General features: G+C 39.6%; 4 protein-coding genes across 5 annotated transcripts; 2 read left to right on the top strand and 2 right to left on the bottom strand.

Annotated features, from left to right (window-relative positions):
* vps33b (VPS33B late endosome and lysosome associated) lies at positions 1–11,050 on the bottom strand. Its single transcript, XM_086026700.1, has 24 exons — positions 10,784–11,050; positions 10,582–10,678; positions 9,866–9,946; positions 9,712–9,773; positions 9,574–9,623; positions 8,447–8,514; positions 8,306–8,351; positions 8,139–8,233; positions 7,515–7,619; positions 7,325–7,415; positions 7,176–7,253; positions 6,830–6,903; positions 6,676–6,762; positions 6,516–6,606; positions 6,355–6,429; positions 6,164–6,228; positions 6,024–6,078; positions 5,891–5,937; positions 3,185–3,317; positions 3,017–3,090; positions 2,821–2,922; positions 2,667–2,742; positions 588–695; positions 1–236 (listed from the first exon to the last, which is right to left on the bottom strand). Exons 2-24 carry the CDS (start codon positions 10,675–10,677, stop codon positions 157–159), a joined length of 1,839 nt encoding a protein of 612 aa, XP_085882826.1. The 5' UTR covers position 10,678; positions 10,784–11,050; the 3' UTR covers positions 1–156.
* A 2,287-nt stretch (positions 11,051–13,337) lies between these two features.
* Positions 13,338–15,696, top strand: hddc3 (HD domain containing 3). 2 transcript variants are annotated; one of them, XM_086025672.1, is made up of 4 exons: positions 13,338–13,538; positions 14,296–14,351; positions 14,452–14,688; positions 15,136–15,696. In XM_086025672.1, exons 1-4 carry the CDS (start codon positions 13,427–13,429, stop codon positions 15,187–15,189), a joined length of 459 nt encoding a protein of 152 aa, XP_085881798.1. In that variant the 5' UTR covers positions 13,338–13,426; the 3' UTR covers positions 15,190–15,696. The 2 variants fall into 2 exon arrangements, with proteins under 2 accessions (XP_085881798.1, XP_085881797.1); XM_086025671.1 differs by having other exon boundaries at positions 14,452–14,692.
* A 514-nt stretch (positions 15,697–16,210) lies between these two features.
* On the top strand, positions 16,211–24,999 carry mfap1 (microfibril associated protein 1). Its single transcript, XM_086026643.1, has 8 exons — positions 16,211–16,451; positions 17,529–17,745; positions 17,840–17,978; positions 18,862–19,049; positions 19,253–19,522; positions 21,776–21,935; positions 23,271–23,360; positions 24,242–24,999. The coding sequence occupies exons 1-8, from the start codon at positions 16,370–16,372 to the stop codon at positions 24,419–24,421; spliced, it is 1,326 nt and encodes a 441-aa protein (XP_085882769.1). The 5' UTR covers positions 16,211–16,369; the 3' UTR covers positions 24,422–24,999.
* Positions 24,845–27,010, bottom strand: hypk (huntingtin interacting protein K). Its single transcript, XM_086026645.1, has 4 exons — positions 26,812–27,010; positions 25,898–25,953; positions 25,551–25,602; positions 24,845–25,066 (listed from the first exon to the last, which is right to left on the bottom strand). The coding sequence occupies exons 1-4, from the start codon at positions 26,971–26,973 to the stop codon at positions 24,971–24,973; spliced, it is 366 nt and encodes a 121-aa protein (XP_085882771.1). The 5' UTR covers positions 26,974–27,010; the 3' UTR covers positions 24,845–24,970.
* Positions 27,011–27,649: the final 639 nt, after the last annotated feature.

Raw genomic sequence — 27,649 nt, 5'->3', positions numbered from 1 at the left:
TTGTTTAAAAATAGCAAAAAACAAAAAAACATTTATTGACATTGCACATCTTTATTCAGTTCCTGTTGGACAATTTCTGGCAAGTCAACAACAATCAGAGTTGACTGTCAAGTGACAGGAATGTTGAGGTTCATCAGGGTGAGATGACAGGCATCATCATACATGGTTGCCCAACAAGGCTTCCAACAGTCTTGAACTGCTTGTAATCGCAGTCGTTACCACAATGAATTTATATCCTGTATACAAAAAAAGGATCTGTATTAAATTGTGCTTGTAAATATTGTGCCTCATAGCATTAACTCATTTAAACAAAATTGCTATGAGGCATTCTGAGCTATTTCCATATGAAGCACATTATATGGGAACAAGTTTCAAGATTCCATTTTCAATGATCAATAATCTTCTTTCAAAGCCTACAAAATGCAATCAAATCTTTGAAAACTATTCTAAATTCAGTCAAAAGATAACACATAATAGTGGAATAATAAATTCATGTGAGCTGTTTAACTCAACTATGGTAGCAAACATTAGGGTGATATTTAAAAGTACACGTATGTGACATGTTGATACACATTTCAATTGTTTACCTCTTTCTCTACCAAGAAAACGTAAAGCTGAAATCTCAGAGTAGGTGCATCCCCCAAGGAACATGACAACAACAATGCGTTGTGCCTCATTCTTTGCTCCATTTTTGCCTGGCACAAGAGGGACAACTATTAGAACATGTCCATTCAAAACCATGGTGCATTTACTCTGGCAAAACAGGGCCTCCAACTGATCGATACATACATTCATTAAAACTGTCAGGGACATTAAGGCATCACAGAAGCAGAATCACAACATACTGTATACATTCACAGAGGTGGGCATTCCATCCCTGGGACGGAACGGTTCGGACGGATGCCCATTTTGTGGACAGTCGGACGAGAACACTTTTAAAAAGGACGGAGTTAGGTTTTCATCCGTCCCTTTAATCGTCCTTAACCGGGTCAAGTCCCGGCTGACGTGTTGTGTTGTGTTCTTTTAAAAAGCAAGACCTTCTTGCTAAGCCTGCACAACATTTGGAGTGCTCTCTTTCATGTGTTCTCTCCCTACAGTATTGTTCTCACAGGCATAGTTTGCCCTCTAGTGGATGCCCATTTCACTGACAACGGGGGGAAAAAAAAAAACACTTGAAAGCTTTGACCCGGAAGCGGAAGACGCTTGTTTTCCTCCTAAAATAACATTGCCTTATTTTGCAATCTTAAATATTCTCGTGATGACCCCCGGCATTCTCCGGCAGACTGACGGAATGCAAGGCTGGAAGCGCTTTAAAGGATGAGGACAATTTTTATGAATAAAGATGAAGGGATGAGGACGTAAGGGTACCCAGGTTGCAGACGGCGGACGGACTGGCAAAAGGGTAAAGTGCCCATCTCTGTACATTCATATGACTATATACGCAAAGGAACAAAATACAGTATCAGCATTGTGGAGGAATTTAAAAAGACAATATGTAAAATTTAGTGCCATCTAGTGGTCAATTAACAGAATGCAACAACCTAAGATGGAAGCGCGTGCATTGTGAAGCACATGACTACGGTGCCTCAGAGAGACTACAAGTCGCAAGCCTACCAACAGTTTCTTCAGCAGAGGTGCAAGAAAAATGTCATCACAAACGACTTCTAGTAGTCCCATCCATCCATCCATTATCTGTACCGCTTCTCCTCACAAGGGTCGCGGGGCGTGCTGGAGCCTATCCCAGCTGTCTTTGGGCAGTAGGCGGGGGACACCCTGAACTGGTTGCCAGCCAATCGCAGGGCACACAGAGACAAACAACCGCACTCACAATCACACCTAGGGGCAATTTAGAGTATCCAATCAACTTACCATGCATGTTTTTGGAATGTGGGAGGAAACCGGAGTGCCTGGAGAAAACCCACGCAGGCACGGGGAGAACATGCAAACTCCACACAGGGAGGCCGGAGCCGGGATCGAACCCACGACCTCTGAACTGTGAGGCGGACGTGCTAACCAGTCGACCACCGTGCCGCCCTTCTAGTAGTCCCTCAATACTGAATTAAGTGCATTGCATTTGTTACACATGCAGTAGTCATGATGCTCAGGAACTACGTTCGCTAAATTTGTCTCCTTTGAGTATCGGTAGCACAAAGGTGGCAGCGAAACATGGCAGCATCTTGTAGGGGAGGCGCGCCCTATGTAATAAAATTAGAGATTACTTCATCTACGGTTATATATAAATAATTATGTTGATGTGATAGAGCATATTTCTTTGCATATTGTTGAAATGAATACTATTTTGTTTGATGAATGATCATTGAAAAATCCAAACATTCTATACATTGTCCCTTTGACAATTACAGATGTTTATAAAGTAAATGTCCCGAACTGCAGATTGATTGTTTTTGCATGGTACCCTACACTCAAAATCATGCGATGAGTGTTTTTTAAAAAAATGTTTTAGGTATGATATTGACAATATTATAATTCAAATGGATATTAGGTACATATATTATTAACATATATAATGTCAGCTAAAAATATGTCCTAGTCATATTTATAGTACTTTTTGGCAAAATATTCACTTCAATGTAAATAACATGAAACTAAAGAAAGCAAAGAATTGATGACCGATGCAACTGTAGTAAATCCGTTCAACATCATACCTGTGACGGCAAACTCATTTCCATTTAGCAACCTGGTAACTTCTTCAAGCCCAGTCCAACCATCTCGCTCTAATACCTGTGAATTGCGCACAAAATGGGCTTAATCATCTTTGATCCAGTTGAATCAAAATAATGAGAAATCCTGCTTATTTACCTGCTCTATGAGCTTGCAGCTCAGTGGGATATAGGCACCACTGAAAATGTAAGCCATGTCCCTTGGGACGCGCAGGTCATATTCGTCATCTGACATTGGCACCTTTTTGCAAAATAACATAGCAGGGTAATTAACACAAAGCAGAGTGATATAATCTAATATGATGAACATCAAGTAACACTTGATGACGTTATACCAGATTGAGTTTTCTGCTTAGGGCCCTGAAGTTGCTTTTCCTTGCCAAGGATGAAAAGGCATCTGTTAGCTTCCCTTGAAAAGGTGGAGAAAAAAAAGCAAAATCAAATAAGTCACATCAGGTCACATCATACTAAATCTTGCAACAGAAAACTTGCCTTTACTGTACCTGCTGTCTTATCGTTGACCAGTTTACCTACTTTGCTCTCCATAACAGTCAGTGTTTCACCCTGCTGTTGCTCCACAAGCAGCCCCGACTGCTTGAGGTTGGCAAATGTGAGCAGGTGCTCCACTCCATAACTCTAATGAAGGTCAAGCAGAGAAGGGATAACTACACACCACTAAACTAAACTCACAAGACTGTGGGAAATTCATGGCGGAGAACATTTTTTTCCATGTTGCAAAGGTAGAGCGTTTTTTTTGGATCTTAGTAAGGGAAATATGTGAAAATCTGCAAAGTAAATCATTACCAATCAATTTGTTCACTAATGTGTTTGTAAAGGTGCACAGTAAGATGTATTAAAATTTATGTTTTTTTTCGAAACAACTGCTCAAAGTTTAGCTACCATATACTGATTTATTTCGAAAAATCTAAAAATTTTCTTTTTTGCAATGGGTAATTTGTGATTGTACAAGGCCAAACAGAACATTTTTTATTTTTAGTAAAATAAAATCAGTATTCGGTGCTTCAACTTTGAGCAGCTGTTACGAAAACACATACAGGATTTGAATTTCAACGTTTTAACACATCTTACTACATACCTTCCAAATATCTGATAAAATGCCCTTAATAAACATGTACATATATAAATGCTGATTATCTATGTCTATAATGTTTATGATGTCTATAAAGCCAACTAATGGACCTTGATGGGATACAATTATGATTTTTGAATGCTGTTTTAATTAACTTTACTACTGCAAAAGTTTAAAGTTACCCAGAGCTGGGCAGTTCGTCCCAGGGGCTGAACAGTCCATCACACCGTCCCAGACGGATGCCCATTTTTGGGGCGGAGGACGGGGGGTGACACGTTTTTAAAAAGGGGCGGACTAAGCAAGGGCAGATGTGGATTTTAGTCCGGCCCACCCATCGGCCCTCATGCATGTGACGTAGTCACTAGGCGGCCAAAGTTCATATCAACCTACTCGGCGAAATGGGCAAACGACAAAAATTGACTCCGAACACTAGTTACCCAATTGTGCTGGAGATTTTTCAACAGGAGATACAGCGCGAGTCAGACTAGTACGACAAGTGATGAGACCGAGTAGCGTGTGCAGCGTCAGAGCCAGCACACCGGAAAGTGACGTCAGCATGTCGCTTGACTGTCCGCTGCTGCAGGATTACGTAGCTTTGTGCTAAAACTAATGCAAATAAATATTCAGTCACTGCATCTTCTCTTCTACAGAGCCGCCTTCACTAATTGCCTGCACAACGCTTTTCATGTACTTACCAGTAGTCACATTGCACATGCATATTCCGCCCTCTTGTGGTTCAACACATGTACTACTATGGATAATGCCACAGGAATCAGCCTTTCACCTCACTGACAGAAACACGGCCAGCCTATCTTGTGTGTGTAATCCAGAATAGTTTTGTCAACTAAGTGTTCACATTTAGTACCGCATCCCTTTGCTTGCAAAGTATGTCCGTGTGTGGGACATCTTTAGACCGTAAAAGTCTCTACAAGCATATACATTTAAATGACCCGGAAGTGGAAGTCTTTGTTTCCTCTTAAAACACCTTGCGTTATTTTGCAATGACTATTTTATAAAACATGAAAACATCTTAAGTTAAAACGCAAAAGTTTTGCAATAAAGCGCAATAGTACTGCGTTATTACTCAATCTTAAATATTCTCTTGATGTCCACTGGTTTGCGCCAGTCAGCATTATCATCTCATCTTCATCACGGAAGGACTTGTGTTGCAGTCTCATGCTATCAGTATTTGGTTAAACAACTGTAAACAATTCAATCCACTCAAGATATTCCCAGCCGGTAAGTAGATGTGCACAGGAAATTAGCCAGCTAATGATCTTTAAATAATGTTTATGAGTGCACAGAGTTTTTTTTTTTTGGGCGGCAGGGTGTGGGCTGGAGCGACGGAATACAAGGACATAAGCGCTTTAAAAGGACGAGGACGGACGGGGTCGGGGGATGGGGGATGGGGGTGGGGCGATCATTTCTATGAATAAAGACGGAGGGACGAGGCCGGAAGGGTACCCAGGTCGCGGACGGAGGACAGACTGTCAAAAAAGGGTAAAGTGCCCAGCTCTGAAGCTACCATTAAGCTGTACTGACAGAATTATTTGGTAGGGTTTGAGATACATTTGAGTCAAGTAAGGGCTCAAATGGGAACTAAAACTGAATAAAATTTAGTATTATATTCCTATGGGTACAACAATGAATCACAAAAATACCAGCTATTGTCTTTCATACATACATTATACAGGTGCATCATTAAAAAAAATAAATAAATAAGACAACATCATGGAAAACGTTTTTTTTTTTTTTTAAATAATTTAACTGAAAAAGCAAAACTCATTTTACTACATACAGAGCAAAATATTTCATGATTTTATTGTTATCTTTAATGACTATAGCTTACAGCTAACAATGACCAATAAGTCACCATTTCAGAGACATCTAAATATTAAATAAGAAACAAAATTATGTTATATAACATATTTTATTTAGGTAGGTATTTGCCTTCCCAAAAATATTTTCCCATTTGTTTAATGAAGCTGTACATCATACGTACATAGGAGTTTCAATTTTTGAATTTAACTACTCAAAAACATGAAACAAAGCTATGGGATTTTTGGTATGTTAGGACAAAAACGAAAAGACAATTACAGCAGCAGATGTGAAATCTCACCTGTAGATACTGTGTTTTTAAAGACCGGTAATCTTTTGGCAGGAGTCCTGCAGGATACACACATTACAGTACAATGAAGCAGAAGATTTTTTTTTTTTCAAGTACTTTGAACATACATGCCAAAAGAACCTACCATTTTCCGTTAGAGAGAGAAGACAAAGCAGTCGAAGACTTTCTGTCATGGAGACCTAAAGATAAGAATCACATCTGGTTCAGTTTTTAACGACATGCATAAGACTGTGTCGCAACACTGACTGCTTTAAGGAAACCCACCTGCCTGTTGATGTGTTCCTCAATGAAAGAAATACATTGGCGGATTTCAAAACCTTCAAGTAAAGCTTGGGGGCGGGGGGGAGACAAAAACATTTCTGTTAATGTGATGTAATGATTGATTAGCCAAATAACGCACAAATTAGAAGGATGCACGTCCTGACGCAAAAAAAAATGTATTCAAAGTAACCTACAGTGTTCTGTCTTTAACAGCTCCTGGAAATCCTGTTTCGTTTTCTTCTTCATCATTGATTCACTTGCGCTGATGTCTATGAGAGATTCGTGACTGTCACGCAGTTTGTTCAAAACCAAGCAAGTCCAATCAAGCTGATGTGGATTACTTTGCTTCACTCACGCAGGCTCAGGAGCCGATGCTCTTGTTTCAACCCTTTCAGTTCTTCTGACACAAACGTTTTCATCTGCTTTATGTCCATCCCTCGACGCTTCTATGGAATTTAAAAAGAAAACTTTCTGTCACACTGCGTCCAACGAAGAATGTCATTTTATTGACTTACATCATATGCAATCTGGAGATTCCTGGCTTTCTGACTGAGAAAGCTGAAGACATTGGAGAAATGTTCATTTCTGATTTCATCGAAGACCTAGAGACAAGCAATTTAAAACACATGCTTGGTTTAAGATCTGCTTCCCCTCTAAAGTCAGCCTTACTTTATCTTGAGAGTTCAGCATGACTTTGATGCTTTTGTCTGAGGAGGAAACATCAGGCCCAAATTCCACACATCCTGTGGGGGAAAAAAGGGTCTGTGATTACATTATACACAAAGAAAACATCTACGGTCTGACAAATCTGAAATATATGTGCTGCAATTTACATGTGAAAAATACAACTCTGATGCATTGCAATGGCAATGATGGAGTCAGGATTCGCATTACAAGGTATTGCACCAAGTATGTGAAGCAATCTCATAAATAATTTAACAAATGATATTGTCAGTTTTATTTAGTGAGGCTTAGATGTAGTGCCTCCATGAACACCGACTAGGTTGTTACCCACCACATTTGATTCTGAATACATCATCCACAAGTCCTTCATAAACCACTTGGGAGCACAACGGGGTGACAAAGTCCACATCTGTAATTTGATAGAATTAGTGAGCAAAGCAAGCATGACACAAAGTGAGAAATCGACTCTCATCTACTCACCCCTATCGATTAAGAAAACTTTTCCTATTTCAGTGTTCCGAGCCTTATGGTCTGCCTCTTCCGCTTGCTCTCTCCAAGACTCGCACGCCATCTGGTGCAAGACAAAGAACAAAAATGAATGTCTGTCAGCTACCCATCTTGTTCAAAACATAACATAACAAATGACATTCAACCCAAGGACCTACTGTACCTTTGAACACCTTCCAATACCATAAACCTTTGAAAAAGGTCCATAAATGGAGTGAAGGAGATGGAGAGCGCTGCCAGCTGTCCTCACCCAACGCAAGTCTCCAGCCTGGGTGAACATCACATACAAGTGGGAGTTGCACCTGCAATCTCGCAACGAACAATTAAAGACGATACAATGAGACTTGTGCTGCATCAGTACACACCGTATGATTTTAGTTGAGCATACCACTTACGCATAATGGTGTAATCATTGAGGGAAGAGTGAGTAATGATAAGAAATACTGTTAACATAATACTAAACAAATAAATGTGTTATGTGATTTTAAAAAATGCAATTTAAAAATGTACCATTGGTTGACATTACCTACACCAGCATGGTTTGTTTTTGTGAAGGAGAATGCTGTAGAACGCAGTATCTGTACGCGATCGAGTGAGCTTGTGAAAGAAAAATCCAGGACCAAGGCAATAGATTCACCAGGTTTTCATGATGAATGGTTTCAGAAGTAGGATAGTTAGCTTTCTAACATTCCGTTTTTGCTTTTAATTTTGTCATTTACATCGTTAAAAAAATAATTTCTAATCAAAATGATGGATATTTAACACGGACATATTGCGTATTATGTACCAGATAGTTGTCCCGAAAAAACTCTGGGAGTTCCAAACTGATGATGTCATCATCCAAAGGAAGTAGATAGAAGGCCCATTCATCCATTGTCACATCTGTAAAAAATAAAATAAGTAACTGCCCCTTTTTTTACACAGGTGGTCAGCCACGAATTCAAGAGCTAATACCTCCAAAGACTCCCTCCTCCTCCAGTACCGTTTCACATGCAAAAAACTAGAAGACAGACCATGAACGACAAATCACTACCAATAATTTCAGTGTGAATAAATCAATGTTTGTTTTTGTTTAAACACCAGAATATCAGGTACCTTCTGTGGAGTAAATATAATTTTGTATCTTCTAAATTTCCCTGCTCCTTTGTCTGCTTTGGCCACATCTGCAGAGAGAAGGCATAGAAATTAGCAAAAATTAGTTGAGACATTTTTAGTTTTATAGGTTCTTAATTGGCATCTAATGTCTATTGAAACTGTAAAATATCAATGGCGTCAGGTTGAAACCTCATAGGTTGCAATGTGGTAAAAAAAAAGAAGTTTTTTTTCAAAAACCTATACTATTGGTCAGTGCACACATGTGGGTGATATTTTTACAAATTATTGACCAATCTAAAGTGTTGAAAATGTCTTGCTGTCTTTGATGATGCAATGTTAAAGGGACACTTGGATGAGATTAACATTGGCACTTATATAATAGGTTAGCATGTAAAAATGACATCAGTACTAAAATCCTAAAAGATTCTGTAGTGATTTAAGGCCTTTTTTTGTGATTAGATTTCCGACAAATTGGCACGCCCCTTTTTGGAGCTCAGCTTGTTATTTTTTCGGTCTCAGCGGTCTACGTCACAGGAGGGAGGCAAGCGTGGTAATATTGCTCGCTTTGTCAGTTCTGTTGTCTAAAACGGTGACCGATCGCCAGCAAAATGCAAATGCACATTACTACTCTTGTCCACTACAACCTGTGAAAGTATAAAAGTGTTCTGCACAACAGTTTGGATTTATTGACATAAAATGTGAGCTCATCATGATCACCTCCACAAAATCCAAAATACCGTGGCGATCGCTTACACAGGCTGAAGCGGACAAGAGCATGAATGCGCACACGAACCCTGACTGGTTATATTTCGGACATTTAGTGACACTAAACTTGTGTCAATTCTCAGGAGGCAGACAGCGACTGACGGGGGACAAGCAATCAGGCAAGCATGGATTTTTAATTTGAATTTAATTTGAGTAAAATGCCCAGCTCTGATGGCCGCCCCCTGAGATGGACAAAAACAGTTGGATTTTACTGTTTAACTAATATTCCACAAACTAAATATTACGTAATCAGAATGCTGTGTTTAGATTAGTGGGGCTGCATAGAAATTTTTATTGTAAAGAAAAACTTTTGACTTCCCCTTGAAACATTGAATAAACATTTGATTTGGGGGCAAACTTACCACATATCCACTTCACCGTTTTTATTCTTGGCCGGATCAGAAAACAAAGCCTCAAGACAGAAAAGTCACATTGTCAGACATCTACATGCTGAAGTGTGCATGAGTATGTTTCTATGTGCGTGTAGGATGGGTACTCACTGGTCGGACATGCTAATTATGGGTTTATATTCTACTTTGTATAGTTTGTCAACATCATGTTGCTGTTAAAAGAACAGAAAGATAATAATGTTCTAAAATATTCATTGTGATTCATTGTTGAGGGGATGTAATTGAAGCAATGGATAAGGGTCACCTTCAGGATGGCAACATTGGCAATACGGTCCAGCGGGCTCATCAAGTCTGCGTCAATAAAGAGGTCCTTCTTTCCTGGAAGCTACATGAATAAACATGGGCATAAATGGGGACTTCATGATGAAATGGATATTTCAATCATTGCACATGGACTTGTTCTATAATAAATAGTTGGAAACATTTACAATACAGTTCAGTCTATATGAGCACTCACAAAAGAAACCTGAACTTTTTTTCAGGCATAACGGAATAAAACCTCTGCATTGTTTCTGATGAACAATTTTGACATTGTATTTTGATGCAGTCATTATGGTGGTATTTGGAAAGCAAAGTGTGTTAGGATCACTGTGAAAACATTTATAGAGCCCTGTTTTACAGATTACTATGGCAGTACTGTACACGGGTGCAACCTGTACTATTTGTTTGATAACTTTAACACACAATCCAGTTTTCTTGGACGAAAAACCTTCAAGTGACATTATAGTTCACTAAATGTGTTTACTACAAGGGAAATCCCAAAATAAAACACGCTCCGAATTGTTGACTTTTTTATGACGAGACTAATCATTTCGGATGATTCGTGAGTGTGGGTTGCTTCTTGAAATGGTAGCAGCAGTTACATTGCTGTATTAATTAATTCATTATTATCATTAATAATTTATTAATTTGGCTAACAGCTAACATTGTTGTACTGTATTACATGCTAGGTGTTCTTACCTGCTCCAGCAGGTAGACGAGCTGGTCTCTGGCCAGTCTCTTGAGCAGAGAGAAGTCAGGAAGCTCCGGGGAATCTTTCCTGGCACTGTAAGCCATGCTGTCGAACCCGTATCCATTGATTATAGACATATAGTTAACATTAAAAACACTCCATATGTAAAGCGCATCTTTTGATAATAATGAGGAAGCAGAGTAGACTAACCTCGGAGCAGTGGCTTTTTCCCCCTCTTGCTAGCTAAATCAGCTTAATGTTAAAAACAAACTTCTGATCGTACACAAACTGTCGACAATAAGATCATGGTATTATAATACTAACGCGGTTGTATTCAGCTACTAAAATTGTGATTATATAATGAAAAAAACACAATCTGAAAGCGTTTGGAATGACAATTTTGATCATTTTTTTAAATATTGACAGACGTCAGAGGCGGGGCCTTTTCTTCTTTCCTGTTGCTTGCTGTTGGCAAAAGATGTGTATGCCGCCATCTATTGGACAATACTTGTGCCAATCATCACACCCTTTCTGATTGTCACACAGAGCTTTGTTTTACTAATAAATGTCAACAGCACAATTGTAAATCAGCACGTAATCTGTTCCTGGCCAATACCAAACAGTCTGCAATGACTCCTGTCCCTACGGCTAGAATCTAGATCATTTAACGTAACATTTCTCATTCTACTACACAGATTTGGTTCAGCAGCTGAAACCATCAACTAGTTGCCTTGACCCATTACCGTCTGACTTTTTCAAAACTATTGTGAATTCTGTTCTAACTGTATTGCAGCGAATAATCAACTGCTCACTTCAGTCAGGCAAGTTTCTTAAACCCCTGAAAGTTGCTGCCATCAAGCCCCTTCTAAAAAAGAGAACGCTGGATGACTCCCTGTTAGTAAATTATAGACCCATCTCAAACCTTCCCTTCTTATCAAAGATTGTTGAAAAAGTGGTTTTTAATCAACTCAGCAAATTCTTTAACTGAAACTGACTTTTTGATCAACTCCAATCAGGATTCCGACCTCATCACACCCCAGAAACAGCTCTTATTAAACTACTAAATGACATAAGATTGAACACTGACCGAGGGAAGGTGTCGGTGCTAGACTTATTGGATCTCAATGCAGCATTTGATACAATTGATCATAACATACTGTTGAACAGGTTGGAAACTTGGGTGGGATTAAATGGAACGGTCCTAAAATGGTTTAGGTCTTACTTAGAGGAAAGAAGTTACTTTGTGACCATTGAAAGTTTTGAATCAGATCGGAGGGCCTTGACATCAAGGGTCAGTCCTTGGGCCCCTTCTGTTCAGTCTGTATATGTTACCTTTGGGTCAAATGCTTCAGAACACCAATGTTGCCTGTCACAGTTATGCAGATGACACATAACTATATACATCAATGTCCCCAAATGACACCAGTTCAATCAGTGTATTGTGTCACTGTCTAGAGCAAATTAACAACTGGATGAATCAAAATTTCCTTCAGCTAAACTAAAACAAAATAGAGGTAATTGTTTTCGGCAATAGAGAAAAGAGGATTGCTGTTAGAAAACACCAGGAGTCACTGTCTTTAGAAACCAAAGACCAAGTCCGAAATCTTGGGGTACTGATAGACTCAGACCTGACTTTCAGCAATCATATTCAATCAATCACTAAATCAGTCTTTTATCAGCTGAAAAATATATCCAGACTGAAGGGTTGAATGCTGCAAGCAGACCAGGAGAAACCTATCCATGCTTTCATCTCCAGTAGACTTGATTATTGTAACGGTTTTCTTACTAGTCTCCCTCAAAAGAGCATCAAACAGCTGTAGCTCATTCAGAACGCTGCATCTTGGGTTCGTACCAGAACAAAAAGATCGGAACATATTACTCCAGTCCTAAGGGCTTTACACTGGCTCCCAATTAAGTGTAGAATAGATTTTAAAATGTTGCTACTGGTCTATAAATCAGAGAATGGTTTAGGTCCTGAATACATGAATGAAATGCTGATTTAATATAAGCCCTGTAGGGCTCTGAGATCTGCAGAGTTGGGTCAATTAGTGGAACTGAGAGTTCAAGGTAAACATGGTGAAGCTGCATTTAGCTGTAACGCTGCACGCAAATGGAATAAGCTGCCAACAGAAGTGAAGTCAGCCCCGAGTGTAAATGCTTTTAAATCCAGGTTAAAAACTTTGCTTTTTTCTCATACCTTTGATTAAGGTCCTTAATTTTAATCATTTTTTAAATTCTTTTATATATTTTAGAAACCCACTTTTATTTCTTTACTTTTAAATGTTTTTAAAGTTTTCTGCTGATGTGCTTAAATGTTGTAATTTTGTTACTCCCGCCCGCTCCAGCTTGTCTCCCAATAGCGTGGGCTGGATGGTTGAAAGCACTTGAGAAATCAAAGAAAATGATCCTCACAGTGCTCCCCACCTTTTCCAGGTGGGAGAGTGAAGTGTGGAGGAGGTAGATGATGGCATCATCCACACTGATGCCAGGCTGGTATGCGAACTGGAGTGGGTCAATTGAGGAGCTCACCAGGGGGCGCAGGTGAACGACGACCAGTCTCTCGTGGTCCTGGATGGTCCTTACATGGATGGATGTAAGGATTTTAGAAATAAAATACTAGGGCTGTAGTACTCAATTTGAATTATTGCGACAAATTCATTCATTTTCAATTTTGCATTTAAATGGAACGGTGCGTAATCGAGCGAAAAACAAGTACAGTAAAAACCTGCAGGAACGTATCCCACTAGTGGGTGTTTCCCATCGGACACCGAAGAAAACGAACAGTTGCGCTTCACAGTAGTGGTAACTGAAACATCAAGGAGTCGATAAAAGGCATTGCGTAAACGGTGTGTCATGAATTTAGACACTTCGTTGTTGGTAGAGACGGTCAATTTTGCCGCTGAAAAGCATCGAAATCAGCGTCGTAAAGACCCAGAACAAACTCCGTATATTAACCACCCGATTGGTAAGTTTGTTGAGCGCTTTGCCACGCAATCAGGAATGCTGTGACCACCACAAAAAGTGGATCTAATATTGCTGAAACAATTACTTGCATGTTTTAAAACAAGTTGCATAACTTCAGTAAATACCACAATATGTAACAGCATGTCAAATCTCAAATAGCAGGGTGAATTAAACAAACAAACAAACAAACAAACAAACAAACATTTGGTGCCCAATTAAAGCTAAAAGGCTAACTGTACGTTGAGGGAAACATTTTTTTCGTTTGTCTTTTCTTTTTAATTTTATTTCCAGTGCGACTAATGTAATTGAAGATGGAGCTTTCGAAAATACTGACTCATCAAATACATCATCCAAAATACTATATACTGTATACAGTATTCAGCAAATGGAATCACATTCGGTAACTTGCCCAATGCTCTTTTTTACTCTGATTATGATCAGTCTAAGCCGGTGTACGCTCAACTGCTTTTCTTTTACCGGTACATGTATCTGTTTTTATATTTTGTTGTCATGTGATCACCTGTTGCACTTTAAGATATTCAAATTAAAAGTCTATTACAAATAAAATGTACCTATTGGAATAACAAAACAAATACTAAGAATAATACACTGACATGAGAACAAGTCCATTTTAGCTTACCTTCATTACATAGTATGTCATTAAATAATTAAAGTGAAGGAATTGCACAGATTTTTTTTTTAAACATTTTCCCACCATTTCTCTCTTTGATACTCTGCTCTGTGTTTTTACTGTTAAGGAGTAGCAAGGATTCTCAGCCATGAAGCTGGCATCACTGACATTGTGGTATTACAAGTATGTATACTTTAAGTTGATGTATTAATGTAAATCTCTACTGTTGCAACCACTAACAAATTTATTTTGTATGTGTTTTTGTGGCCTTCTTTTCTGGAAGGCTGCTCTTCTTCATGACACTTTGGAGGATACAGACACAATGCCTGAAGAGCTGGAAACAAAGTTTGGACAGATCGTTGCACACATTGTTCAGGAGGTGACAGACGATAAGAGTCTGCCCAAACAGGAGAGGAAGCGTCTACAAGTGGAACATGCACCTCATTGTAGCCACCAGGCCAAATTGGTCAAACTGGCAGACAAACTGTACAACCTCAGGGATTTGAACCGTTGCACACCTGTTGGTAATCACGTTCTTGTCCGTCTACTTTTTATGGCCATTTCTATTTTCAATTTAGGGAATTAATTCCTTCAGTGGTTTTCTCTCACTAGCATGTCACCAGATTGTTTTGCTGTATACTGGTAGCAACACACCCCAAAATCCATACATACATACAGTACATACAGTACATACATACATTACATACGTACATATGTACGTATGTACATACATAAAAGTACAATAATGTTTGTTTTTACACTTTTCCAATATCTTTACTCTGAATGTAATGTATGAATGTCTGAATGGTATGTATAGTTATTACTTTACTTGCCTTATTGAAACCAAAATGTTGTGCTGTAGCTTAATTTTGCATTCTAACTAAAAAATACCAGAAGATTACCACACAAAACAAAGATTCATGTATTATTAGATACAACCTGACCCTCTTATTTATGTGTTTTTCAGGTTGGACGGCTGAGCGGATCCAGCAGTATTTTGTGTGGGCCTCTGATGTTGTAAAAGGTCTAAAAGGTACCAACTCAGCTCTGGAGGAGAAGCTCGAGGAGTTGTTCAGACAGCGAGAAGTGCAACTCTAACATGGCAGTGATATGACAGAGATCCAGTGTGATTCATAGTTTTCATTTGTAAATATTGAAATTAATAGATTTATTTCCTATAGATACCTCTTTTTTGTTTTTTGTATTTCTGAAAGTCTTCGCTTACTTGAGCAACTAATATAAACTGTATCATTTATCCACCGTGCCACTAACTGTATTATCAACTCAAGTAAATGATACTGACTATAGTGGGGAAGGTGAAAAGCATGCATAGTCAAAATAATTGTGACAGTCTGAAAGGACAGGAGATGGGCAAGTTTGCTTCTCAATCACTGTGGAAGTGTCATTGATCAAGGACCAGTACCAAAACCCACATTGCTCAGGGGTGTGACAATTTTACACCCTCCTTTTTGTCTCACAAAGTCTGGTAAAATATCACCTTGGACATTAATAAAGTATTATAATTAAATGATTGTTTCGGTAGTATACTTTGAATGTAAAAGCAAAGCACAAAGTGCATGTACTGCTGCCAAGCCTTTTAAATCATCACTTTCAGAGAAGCATTGACAATTACTGCATTTTGACAAAGTGTGTTTCTAATATTTGGGTTTGTATATTTATTTATCAAGCAGCTTGTGGGCGTTCAGTTTTACTTGACATTATTACACACTTAGAAACCAGATTTCGTGCCGCATCTTAACCTGAAAGGTTGTGCTAAAATGCAGTCTACGAAAGCGTTGAATGTAAAGTGCTTTGTTACAGCTGTTGTGAAATGCGCTATATAAATAAAATTGTATTGTATTGTATAGTATTACATGTTCCGCCATTTGAATTTAATTGGAAGAATTTGACCACGTAAAATTAACAGAGTACGAAAGAATTGTATACATTTGTAGTCAATAAATGTAAGTTTTAGCTAAGCCCAGAAGAAATTAAAAACACGAAGAAGAACGGCAAACAAAGACTAAAAAGCAGACGAAGAAGAAGCAGCAGACGAAGAAGAAGAAGACCCTAGCTCCGCCCACTTTGAGCACTACCGGACCATGTTAGCTCGGATGTTCAATATTTGAAGCATTAGCACGTTCTTTCCACCCTCCAGCGAAATACTACATTTATCTGTTTGGTTTGTCCATCAGGCAGCCATGTCTAACCACGATTCAGCCAACATGAAGCTTCCACCTATACAGTCCACGGCTGGAGCCGTGCCGGTCCGGAATGAGAAAGGTAAGACGTAAATGGTTAGCTAAACGCGTACTAGCATAGCAAGCTATTGCTAATGCTAACGCTACTGCCAAGGCAAAGCATCCGTCTTGTTCAACCTGAAAACGAATTCCTTTATTCTTGTCGATTTAGTAAAAATGTATGTCGACTTTAATGGTTTACAACCTATTACACCGTCACGCAACCGATGCAGACCTTGGACACTGACTCAGAGCCAGCATGTCATAAATAAGTTTAAGAATAATTAGTTAACAAATATTTAGTTGTTGTTTTTTAAATCAGAGATGCATGTAAAGTTTTCGAGATGATTTTTTTTTTTTAGCTCATTCTGAATCTACCCTGTTTTTTCTCTCGCACATCAGGTGTTCATAGTAGTAATAATAACATAATAGCAATACAATTGTATGTAATACAGTTAATATTTAGGAATTAAGGATTAAATTCAGCAACAGGTGGAATTTATTCTCAAACATCATAGCTATAAATTACAATGCATGATGAAATCCGTATCGTGCAAGCTTTTATCGATCAAACATAAAAATCAAAATAGAGAAAATATTAGGGCTGCACAATATATCGAAGAAAATATTGATATCTCGATATTGGCCCATGCAATGTGCGTATTGCAAAGACATGCAATAATTTTCTTATGGAATTGTATGCTTTTATCTGAATTTGAGCAGTCAGGTGCAAGCTTAAATGTGCATCGCCACCCAAATAGTTGGACATTATCTAGGAGGATTACAATTAATTAGCTTAGAACACCCTTGAGCTTGCTTATTTTGCTGCAGGAAAAAATGTACTTCTTTCATTAGATGATAAAAATGTCATTTCTTTTGCATGTTACATAGCGCAATAATATTGATATCGCTATCGTCAACATGCATATCGCATATCGCATCCATTCAAAAGTCAAGACATTGATACGTTGAGGAACAGATAAAGCCACCTTTGACAAAAATTAGCTATTGACCGGTGGAATTCTATTTTAGTTTTGCATCTCACCATTTCTCATTTGACAATTTTTGGTAAAGCTTTGACTTTGTACAGTTTGTAATCCATTTGTGTGTTGTTTCCCAGGTGAGCTCTCAATGGAGAAAGTCAAGGTGAAGAGATATGTGTCAGGCAAACGTCCGGACTATGCACCAATGGAGTCATCAGATGAGGAAGAGGAGGATTTCCAGTTTGTTAAAAAGGGAAAGGAAATGGAGCCTGAGATGGAGCAGGAGGAAGAGGATGTGTCCGACCCACGTCTAAAGCGTTTGCTTAACCGTGTCCCTGAGGATGTTGAGGATAGGTATCACCTGTCTCCCGGCTCTTGACATTCAGAACTCCTCAGACTGACGGCTTGCGCATGAAAATTTGACCTTGTCGTTTCCGTCTTTGCTCAGGCTGGCCAGACATCGGCAGATTGTAGAGCCGGAAGTTGTTGCTGAGAGCAGCGAAGACTCTGATGAGGGCACGTGGCATCCACAACGTGAGGAGAGCAGTGAGGATGAAGAGGAGGAAGAGGAAGAAGTTGATGATGAGGTTCACAGTAAAATTGAATTTTATACAATTTTAAAGCGTGATTACACTACATTTTTATTTTCATTGCGGAGGTCGTCGTTTCATGATGATATCACTATCACCATATGAGGCTTTGAGGTTAAAAACTGTTGACACTGAACTACTCTGCCCTGCAATGTCAGATTACATTATCAAGTGGAAGGCACGATGAGTTGCCACTCGTATTTACTGTTTTTTCTCTGAATTGTTTTATATTTATGGCCTAGAAGTATTTTTTTTAAATGCATGTATTACGACTTTTAATTACCGTGTTAGCGTTGGTCAGTATTAAGTAAGGGGCAAGTCAAACCAAACATATTTTTTTCAAAAATATGTTCCATGCAAGCCCACCAGTTGAAGCAAGGCACTCTGATAAAGGTTGCATTTGTGGAATAAGAGTTATTTAATCCACCTCTTTTTAGCCATCTATGGGGGCGGCCATTTTGTCACTTCTATCGACTGGAAATGACATCACAGTTGCTCAGGGCTCAGGAAGCGACCAATCACGTCTCACCTGTTTCTGATTGGTCGTTACCTGAGCCCCGAGTATTTGTGATGTCATTCTCAGTCGATAGAAGTGACAAAATGGCCGCCCCCTGAGAAAAAGAGGTGGATTTTTCTGCTTAACTCATATTCCACAAAAGCAATATTAATCAGAATGCCGTGTTTCAACTAGTGGGCCTGATGGGAACATATTCTTGAAAAAAATATGTTGGGGTTGATTTCCGCTTTTAAGTGCAATGTTAGAGTATGTTGTTTTCCCCTTGATTGTTTGCCATTTATAGCCTACAGGTGTTTTGCGTACTAATATTCACTGTTGGTGAAGTGACTTATATTTCTGTTGCGCAAATGTTTCTTTGCGCAGGAAATTGAGAGGCGTCGAGCGATGATGCGGCAACGGGCTTTGGAACGCAAGACTGAAGAGATGGAGATCCTGGAGGTGGAGGAGGAAGGCAAATCTGGGGAAGAATCGGAGTCAGAGTCTGAGTATGAAGAATATACAGATAGTGAGGACGAAGCCGAGCCCAGACTCAAACCAGTTTTCATCCGCAAGTAAGAGCTGCTTCTATCGAGTCAACTTTGCGCCACATTCTTTTTTTTGTCAATTTAAGGCAATCCCAGCTGACTTTCAAGCCAGAAATGTGTGATTGTTATTTAATGTATTGTTGTGGTCGAATGTCATTCCACCAATTCTATCAGGTTTATAAGCTCCCCAAATATTAATTTGGTGGACCCTGAATGTGTTTGCATCCCAGAAAAGACAGAGTGACGGTGGCAGAGCGGGAAGCAGAACAGCAAAAGCAAAGAGAGCTGGAGGCTGAAGCCAAGAGGCAGCAGGAGGAGCGGCGACGCTACACACTGAAGATAGTAGAAGAAGAGGCCAAGAAGGAGTTTGAGGAGAATCGGCGCACCCTGGCCGCTCTGGATGCCCTCGACACAGACGGCGAGAACGAGGAGGAGGAGTATGAAGCCTGGAAAGTTCGTGAACTGAAACGAATTAAGAAGGACAGAGAAGCTCGAGAAGCGTGAGTAGAAGATGACATTTGATTTATAAACATGTAGGAAACAATTTAGATCGTTAGTAGGGATGTAACGATTCACTCAAGCCCCGATTTGATTCGATTTTCAGTTCCCGATTTTCAATTCGATTCGATTTTTTTTTTTTTAATTGCTTCCTTGCTTGTCTCTGCGCTAGTGTGGTGCTGCAACCATTCGCAAATGCAATACGCGATGATGTTTGGCGCAAGCGTGTCAAGTAGGGTTGCCACAAACTATTATTTTGCTAATCGACTAATCAGCAACAGTAGTGCTGATACGGTTGGGCACCGAGAATCGGGCATCGATTGGAACCGGGTCCATCGTTGCGGTTTTCCCGGAACCGTTCAGATTTTAGAATGTCGATGCTTAAGTTTCGATTCCTAATTAGCCGCGCGGAAGAGCTACGAACAAAGTACGACAGATATAAAAAAAAAAGAAAAAAAGTTTGTGCGCGCACGGAAGCTCGCCCCGGGCTCCTGCCGCCGAAGCTGCGTCGCAATATCACGGAAGCTCGCCCCCACTCGAGTTGCCGTGATCCTCTCGGTCGGTCGGCCCGCTCGCTTCGTAAGGGCCGGCAAGCGTGTGGCGCAGCGGTGGCGACTCTGGGACAGCGATGGCAGCAGTCGCCCTTCGCGGGGTCGGCGATCCTGCCCGGGCCAATCGCCGGGGCCGCCCCGGCTGGCTCATTCGACCGACACCTAGCCATAGAACTGACATGATGCAGTTTATGACCCAAAAGTCAGAATCGGCTAAGTATGTCTAATGCCAACATTGAGCCAACAAGTTCAACACACAAATGCACATATCCAGCCAATATTTAGCTTAGATCATACGTAGCTGCAGCATATACATAAATACTGTACCTTCATAGATACATCCTATGGTTACATAGACTGCTTGGATTAACTAGACTTTCCTTCCTTGCGTTTAAAATGCAGCGCTGTGTTTGTCATATATATTTTATTTCTAAAGCAGACAAGGTTAGCCAATCAATTGGTGTTCAGTAGCATTCAGTGACAGCTGCATTATTGTATTGTCTTGAACTTCTCAAAAGTAAAGATCTTGTGTAAAATAATACCAAATGATAATACAAAAAAGGTATTAAAATAAATATACTAAAATATATATTTATATTAAAATATAGTGGTTAAAAGCAGCCTTTTGAATAATCAAAATAAAAAATAACTCCTTTTTTGGGGGGGTTAGAAATCGGAATCGAGAATCGTAAGGAACCGGAATCGAATCAAAGAATCGGAACCGAATCGTCCAAAAATCAAAGAATGCCCAAACCTGTGCTGAGTTGCACTAATACTATGAAATTACATATAATTACTAAAAAAATATTTGTAATGAACATAGCCATGACACCACTACCCACAATGCTTCCGTTTACATCACAGTAGGGCTGCTCGATTATGAAAAAAATATTAATTATGACTATATTGGTAATGTTTGAAATCACGATTATTCAAACGACCATTTGGATTGGATTTTTTGGTGCAAAACAAGAAAATCTTTAAACATAGAAAAATAGATACTTTTGGACCAAACAAAATGATAAAATTGATTATTATAAAATATAAAAAGGTGCAAATAAATTTGAGTATAATTTCCTTGTGTAAACAAAGTGCGTTGGATATGAATTCATATTAATAATCGTGTTTTACGATTATGCCAATTCTGAGATCCTGGAGTGTAATAATCGTAATTGTAAATGAATTTCGATTAATTGCACAGCCCTACGTCACAGATGACCCGGATTATCATGACTGCGCATGTGTTGCCAAGAAAGCATGCAGGCCGTGGGACACGTGGCCTTTTCGAGAGAAAAACAGCGGCAAATAATTACATATATAACTAAACGACACGTTCACTATTAAAATTAACTGTCGACGATTTTGATTGGTTAAATTGTGGTGTTAGTAATCCAATCTTGGCAGTTCTAGTGTCAAGTAATTTACCCGATATGCGTATGCCGTTTGGTTACAGCAGAGACATTAGAGAGCGGCAACGGTTAACATGGCGTTGTGAATCGATTCTTTTATTTATTTTTTTTACATGGATGCATATTTCAAGCATTTATATCGATATAAAATCGATTTTTGATCAATCGTTACATCCCTACACTTTAGTGAAGAATATTGCAACAAATGTACAATTTGTTTCAATGTGAAACACTGATTGAATAACAATCATAAGGCTTTGTCCAATTTGGTCATATAAATTGTTTGTGGTAACAGGATGGAGAAGGAAAAGGCAGAAATTGAGAGATTCCGCACTATGAAGGATGAGGAGCGCAGGACTGAGCTCCGCAACAATGGCAAAGTCATCACCAACAAAGCATCCAAAGGCAAATACAAGTTCCTTCAGAAGTACTACCACAGAGGAGCCTTTTTCTTGGTGAGTTGCTACGTTGGTGCATTGTGGGACATGGTGTTTATCGTCTCTGCAATCTGGTATGTGGCGTAGAGTTGATTTTTGGACATCACGCAGGCCACATCAGTAGCCGGGTTTACATGGAGATTGTTTTGTCATTCGGATTGAAATCATTCCGAATGAAGACCTCCGGTCACCCGTTTACACGTGACGTGATCTATTCCAATCCGCCACTTACTTGCTCCACCCTGTTAATCACATCAGCCGCGTTGCAGCCGCGTGACGCACGGAGATCGATGTAAACGTGACGTGATTTACCAAGATGGAGGTCGTTCATCTATTTAGCACAGTATTTGCAAATTCTTTTAACACTTTTATTAAAGGATCATATTGATAAAAACAAGTTAGGAGTACTTTAAAACAAGTTCTCTCGCGCTACGGTAAGATGCTGCCATTTTAAAGCGCGTATGCAACGACGTCATTACGCGTGTTTACGTCAAGACAGAGCATGCGCACCCTGGCTATTCCGATTGAACTGTTTATATGACGCTCATTCTGATGGGCAAAAGGAATATACCACCACTGTGATTTGTGACTTTTTATTCCGATTGAGGTGTTTATATGGAGCATTTTCGTTCCATTTGGTCATTCGGATCCTTTCGAATCGGAATACACGATTATGTAAACCCGGCTAACGCATGACATTGGGACAAAAATGGCAGGTAATTTAACAATACTCAAAGGCACTTATTCTTATTATTCTATTCTTAAAAAAAAAAGAATCAAGTTCTATTAATAGAGCTCAATTGCAAGTTTCTTCTTCTACTCTTCTTATTGCATTGTGAGTACTCCATGCTTGCATGGCACCACACTGCCTCCAAGAGGCCACCACGCACAAAACAGTAACAGCCAGTGTCTTGTTGTATTTCTTGTTTTTTATTGCTATTATTTTGGTATATCGTTTTACGTCGTTGCCAATTTATTTTAAGCGTTCTATCAATTTTTATTGTCATAGCATCACACATCTTGACATATGGCATGAAATACAATACCCGAGATCCAAGGTTAGCCTAAGTCCCAAGACTTGTGAAGATAAAAATAGGACAACAAAGTAAGATAAAATAAATATGATAAAAAGATGAGGGCGATGCTTATTCACGGTTTGAATGTGTGCAAAGTTGCAATGCATCAAAGGTGCGGATGTAGCACAATGAAAATGCAAGAGGCTTGAATTTCACACATTTCAATATCAATCAAAATAATCACGCTTATTATTCATACCATAATCACCCAGCCCAAGGAAGGACACAGGCTTGCAAAGGGCAACCCTGCTTGAAGTAAATGTGAATTGTGTTGCAGGATGAGGAGGATGAAGTGTACAAGCGGGACTTCAGTGCACCCACGCTGGAGGATCACTTCAACAAAACCATCCTGCCCAAAGTCATGCAGGTCAGTGGCAGCATCCATTTCCTTCATCGAGTTGAAAAGTCGATACGATACATAAAGTTGGGCATCGTTTGAATTTTGAATTCTGATTCCTGTTCCTCGATTCGGTTCCAAACGATTCTGATTCGATTCCGGTTCTGAACGATTCTCGATTCCGATTTTTTTTTAGGGGCGGCGGGGGGGTGGAATAAATATTTGTTTCATTAACGTTTCGACTGTTTATGAATTTTTCCTTTGATTTTCTCAATGGATATTTTTGACAAATATAATAATATCAAACCTATGAGCTTGAAAGAGAGCTTTATTTTGGAGACCCTCGAGAATATACAATACAATAATACAGCTTATCGCATGCTACTCATTAATGGGGAAGCCGAGTGTGCAAATTAAAATGAAAAACATGTGCTCGATGTGTGCATTAAGCATATTTCATTTCATAAATTGTATATTTACCCGATTGTGAGTGCATTGCGGTCCGTATCACTTGGCTGAGCGTCGGACTCGCAGCTGGCGACCCCACCTCATTATTGGCGTTGTGAGCACACTAAGCATTGGTAAGACGTCTCGACGGAGAGGAAGGAATTTCAGAACACCGGTAAGTCGACGCAAAGAGTCAAAGACCCAACACTCGAACAATTCTACCTTATGTAAACGGAGGTGTTTAATCATATTAGATGTGCAACATGCTTAGCACGAGATCATTTTTTGACGTGTAGCACTGAGCGGCTCGGTCTTGCCACTTTTGACCTGTGTCAAACAGCAAATTGGGACTTGGCTGCCAGTAAAGAGTTGACAACCGTATTGTTTTGATGTAACAATCTTGGAACATGTGTAGTCAAATGTTTACTATCTTTGACACATTTTTCATTTTGAATCCCATGTAGGTTAAAAACTTTGGGCGGTCCGGACGTACCAAGTATACTCACCTGGTGGATCAGGACACCACGTCGTTTGACTCTGCGTGGGCTCAAGAAAGCGCTCAGAACAACAAGTTCTTCAAGCAGAAGGCAGCGGGAGTAAGAGACGTGTTTGACAGACCCACGGTGAAGAGGAAGAAGACATAAACCGCGTGCGCACGAGTGCACTCGGCCCTTGCCTGGACTTTACTTTGTAAAAGAAAACACATTCTGTTTGGATTGTTTCAATCCATCTTAAAAGACTGAACATTGACATTATTTAAGATGCATCTGACCGTCGGTTTCCCTGGATTTTGACCAATAACCACGTTTATTGTTCCGAATGAAATACACGACCGTCAATCCCGTCGGGGCATCAACAACAAAACATGTTCTTCATCACTCAATCGCTCTTTGAGAATCGGTCATTTTGTACATATTCACACGGAGTTAACAGATTTGTTTCCGTTGCTCTTCCACGCTTGTGAAAGATTTTTTTTTTTCTTTCTTTGTATGAATAAATCTTGTATTTTCACAATTTTAAACAAACAAGGGTACAGCATACATCCAAACAAGCACACAAAGACAATAGGTCTTCAAAATCTTTTATTGTGAAAACTTTCCCCCAAAAGATGACACCACCTCATATTTAATTTGAAGAGTTCAATCCTAATGAAATTGGTGCGATGCGAAAGCGATGAAAGAGTCCTGCGTACTTCAGCTGGTTAGAGCCACAAGAGCTTCCACCACGTTGCCCATGTGCTCCCTCAGACTGCGCTCTGCTGCGAACCTCGAAATCTCCATCTCTGACATCTGTGTCACAACACAAACATCGCCAAACACGCTGCTTTAATGTCAAGGAAATGTCACAACCTCACGCGCAAAATTGTTTTAAAGTGCTTGCAAATCAGATTTTTATTTGTTTGCCCTTTAAATTTGGGATGTTACGTACTAACCGACTGCTTTATGAAACTTTTATTATTACACCCATTGGGGTTTACATTTAGAAGTTGACAACCAGACAATCTTTACAGCGTAAGACCCCTCGTTTGTGTCATTGCAGGTGTACACTCAATATTCCTAGAGTAGTTTGGAATAACTTTTCATCCTCTACTTGTACAGGCAACATGTCACCAAACTCTAAAACCAAAACGGCTGGCATCACTTGGGCTCATGGTATTGATCCAGGTTATATGTTCTAATTCATGACATTTTCATGTGCCTTGGATGAGATAGATACATTACAATACATACTAAACTGAAACGCGAATAGATATCCGGGAATACTTAAACTTACAATTAACTCCACGTCCTCCTTCTTGATAGTGACTTTGGCCAACTCTTTTTCTCTGAAAGAACACAAGAAGACAAAATCACCTTATGTTTTTACTGCAAGCTTCACATCTACTCAGTTAAATAAACCTCAACATTTCTATAGGCACAAACTGATTACCAAGTGGACACAACACAATGAGTGATGCAATAGACACCCGATCCAAAGCGTCAACATCTAAGTGCATGTGCTTGTGCAATGTGTAAGATGGGCGTTATGCTTGAAAAGAATTTATACACCAAGATTGTTGTTGTTTTTTTCCTAAAATGATACGAAGGAAGTTTGAAATTGTTTCATATTTCAGACATTACCTCTCTTGCTTGGCTTTCTGTTCTCGTGACCTTCTGTCTCCGATTACTGACATGGCCTGGAAAAAAAAAAATAATAATACAAATATGATCTTAAATACGCACTAACAAAAGAGAGACAACATTTTTCCGCTGACAAGCAACACGGTTCTGAAATGGCGTGACCACTTCGCATATGGCGTGAGCGATATGTAAATGTGTCTATAACACCACAAACACAGCGCGTTTTAGAATCCAGTACAACCTATAATCTTACATTATAGTCTAAGCGGAAGTCAACCCAAAGATATTTTTTCCAAGAATATGTTCCTAGCAGGCCCACTAGTTGAAACACGGCATTCTGATTAATTTTGCGTTTGTGGAATATAAGTTAAGCAGCAAAATGCACTCATTTTTAGCCATCTCTGGGGGTGGCCATTTTGTCTTCTGTCGACTGAAAATGACATCTCAACTGCTCACAACGACCAATCGCGGCTGACCTGTGTTCTGAATCTGAGCCGTGATTGGTGGTTGTGAGCAGTTGTGATGTCATTTTCAGTCGACAGAAGACAAAATGGCCGCCCCCACAGATGGCTAAGAAGGAGTGCATTTTGCTGCTTAAAATTAATCAGAATGCCGTGTTTCAACTAGTGGGTCTGCTGGGAACATATTCTTGGAAAAAATATCTTTGGGTGGACTTCCGCTTTAAGAAATCCAGACACGCTTTCTATACATGCTCAATGGTGTATCGAAAGGCTGGTACAATGTTAACATGTCGATCTATGTGACGCATTGGTCAACCCCACAGCGTTAGCAGTGGTTTTGTCACAAGAACAATATCAACGTGAAATGTGCATCTTGGTCACAGTCCTGTGACAATGCAGTCGGCAGTGACCGCATGTTTGTTAACAGCCGTCAACAGCAGCAAGTTCTCCTACCGTCTGTAAATCGGAACTGGATATTTCTTTCTCCTCCGCATAATCAGTGACCCTCTCCAAATCGGCGGCACCACTGTCATGTTTACGAGGCTTTTCTGCTGGCTTCCCAGTGCAGTTTTCGTCGGCTTCCAGGTCCAAATCCACATCTCCCTCGGTAGCCATGTTTGCAAGGATGTGTTCTTTTTCTTCTTCGTTCGGTCTTTAGTGGCGGTTGGCATCCATTTCGTTGCATTATCGCCACCTGCCGGTTATTTTTCACTCCACACTACATTTCTGTCAAATCCATCAAATTCGCCCAAACTTTTGTTCCCAAATAAATCCTCTGTACCTCACATTAGCTATTATTTCCGACAATTTAATAATTGCTCATTTCTGTATTTATAGTTTGTCGAATTTGGTAGTCGGCAACACTAACGAAAACCCATTTAAAACTAGAGAATGCAATTTCTGGAGAAATTGTGAAGGCGAAGGAAGCTAAAAGCCTTCACTCAAATAGTTTGGGCGATTACAATTTGGTCCGGCCGGACAAAATGGTGGATAAAGTAGTAAAATGCCCAGCTCTGTCTATTTCTTCCCAGGTCAAAGCACTTCTTATTCTAACAGTCGATGGGGCCCCGACTGACCGGTCCGTCACGCTGAAGGAATGCCCACCTCTCTTCTGTAGTGTTAGTAATGCTCCTAGATTCTTCTCTCCTATTGGATGGCGATGCACATTTAGAGGGGTACTTAACCCCCCCAAATCAACTTTTTTTTCCCCAGATGAACTTTTTAAACATTTGCAGTAATGTCTACTAATGCGGTTTTTAGGTCCTAATCATTATTTCCACGTTTTAGTGCA

This window comes from Filicampus tigris, chromosome 3 (genome assembly GCF_054856515.1).
Source record: "Filicampus tigris isolate MCC_2025a chromosome 3, RoL_Ftig_1.0, whole genome shotgun sequence".
Lineage (NCBI taxonomy): Eukaryota > Metazoa > Chordata > Actinopteri > Syngnathiformes > Syngnathidae > Filicampus > Filicampus tigris.
The sequence above is the reverse complement of the archived record's forward strand: the minus strand, read 5'-3'. Positions and strand labels throughout refer to the sequence as shown.

Excerpts from the sequence above, each read along its gene's own strand:
- mfap1 (XM_086026643.1), top strand. The coding sequence starts at position 16,370 with ATGTCTAACCACGATTCAGCCAACATGAAGCTTCCACCTATACAGTCC. Across the intron at positions 17,979-18,861 it reads AGGAAGAAGTTGATGATGAG|GAAATTGAGAGGCGTCGAGC; the intron begins GTTCACAGTAAA and ends TTCTTTGCGCAG. Across the intron at positions 21,936-23,270 it reads ACAGAGGAGCCTTTTTCTTG|GATGAGGAGGATGAAGTGTA; the intron begins GTGAGTTGCTAC and ends ATTGTGTTGCAG.
- hddc3 (XM_086025671.1), top strand. The coding sequence starts at position 13,427 with ATGAATTTAGACACTTCGTTGTTGGTAGAGACGGTCAATTTTGCCGCT. Across the intron at positions 13,539-14,295 it reads GTATATTAACCACCCGATTG|GAGTAGCAAGGATTCTCAGC; the intron begins GTAAGTTTGTTG and ends TTTACTGTTAAG. Across the intron at positions 14,352-14,451 it reads CTGACATTGTGGTATTACAA|GCTGCTCTTCTTCATGACAC; the intron begins GTATGTATACTT and ends CTTTTCTGGAAG.
- hypk (XM_086026645.1), bottom strand. The coding sequence starts at position 26,973 with ATGGCTACCGAGGGAGATGTGGATTTGGACCTGGAAGCCGACGAAAAC. Across the intron at positions 25,954-26,811 it reads CCAGTTCCGATTTACAGACG|GCCATGTCAGTAATCGGAGA; the intron begins GTAGGAGAACTT and ends TTTTTTTTCCAG. Across the intron at positions 25,067-25,550 it reads AGGAGGACGTGGAGTTAATT|ATGTCAGAGATGGAGATTTC; the intron begins GTAAGTTTAAGT and ends GTTGTGACACAG.
- vps33b (XM_086026700.1), bottom strand. The coding sequence starts at position 10,677 with ATGGCTTACAGTGCCAGGAAAGATTCCCCGGAGCTTCCTGACTTCTCT. Across the intron at positions 7,254-7,324 it reads AGTTTTCTTAATCGATAGGG|ATGTGGACTTTGTCACCCCG; the intron begins GTGAGTAGATGA and ends ATCAAATTACAG. Across the intron at positions 6,079-6,163 it reads AGGAACACATCAACAGGCAG|GTCTCCATGACAGAAAGTCT; the intron begins GTGGGTTTCCTT and ends TCTTATCTTTAG.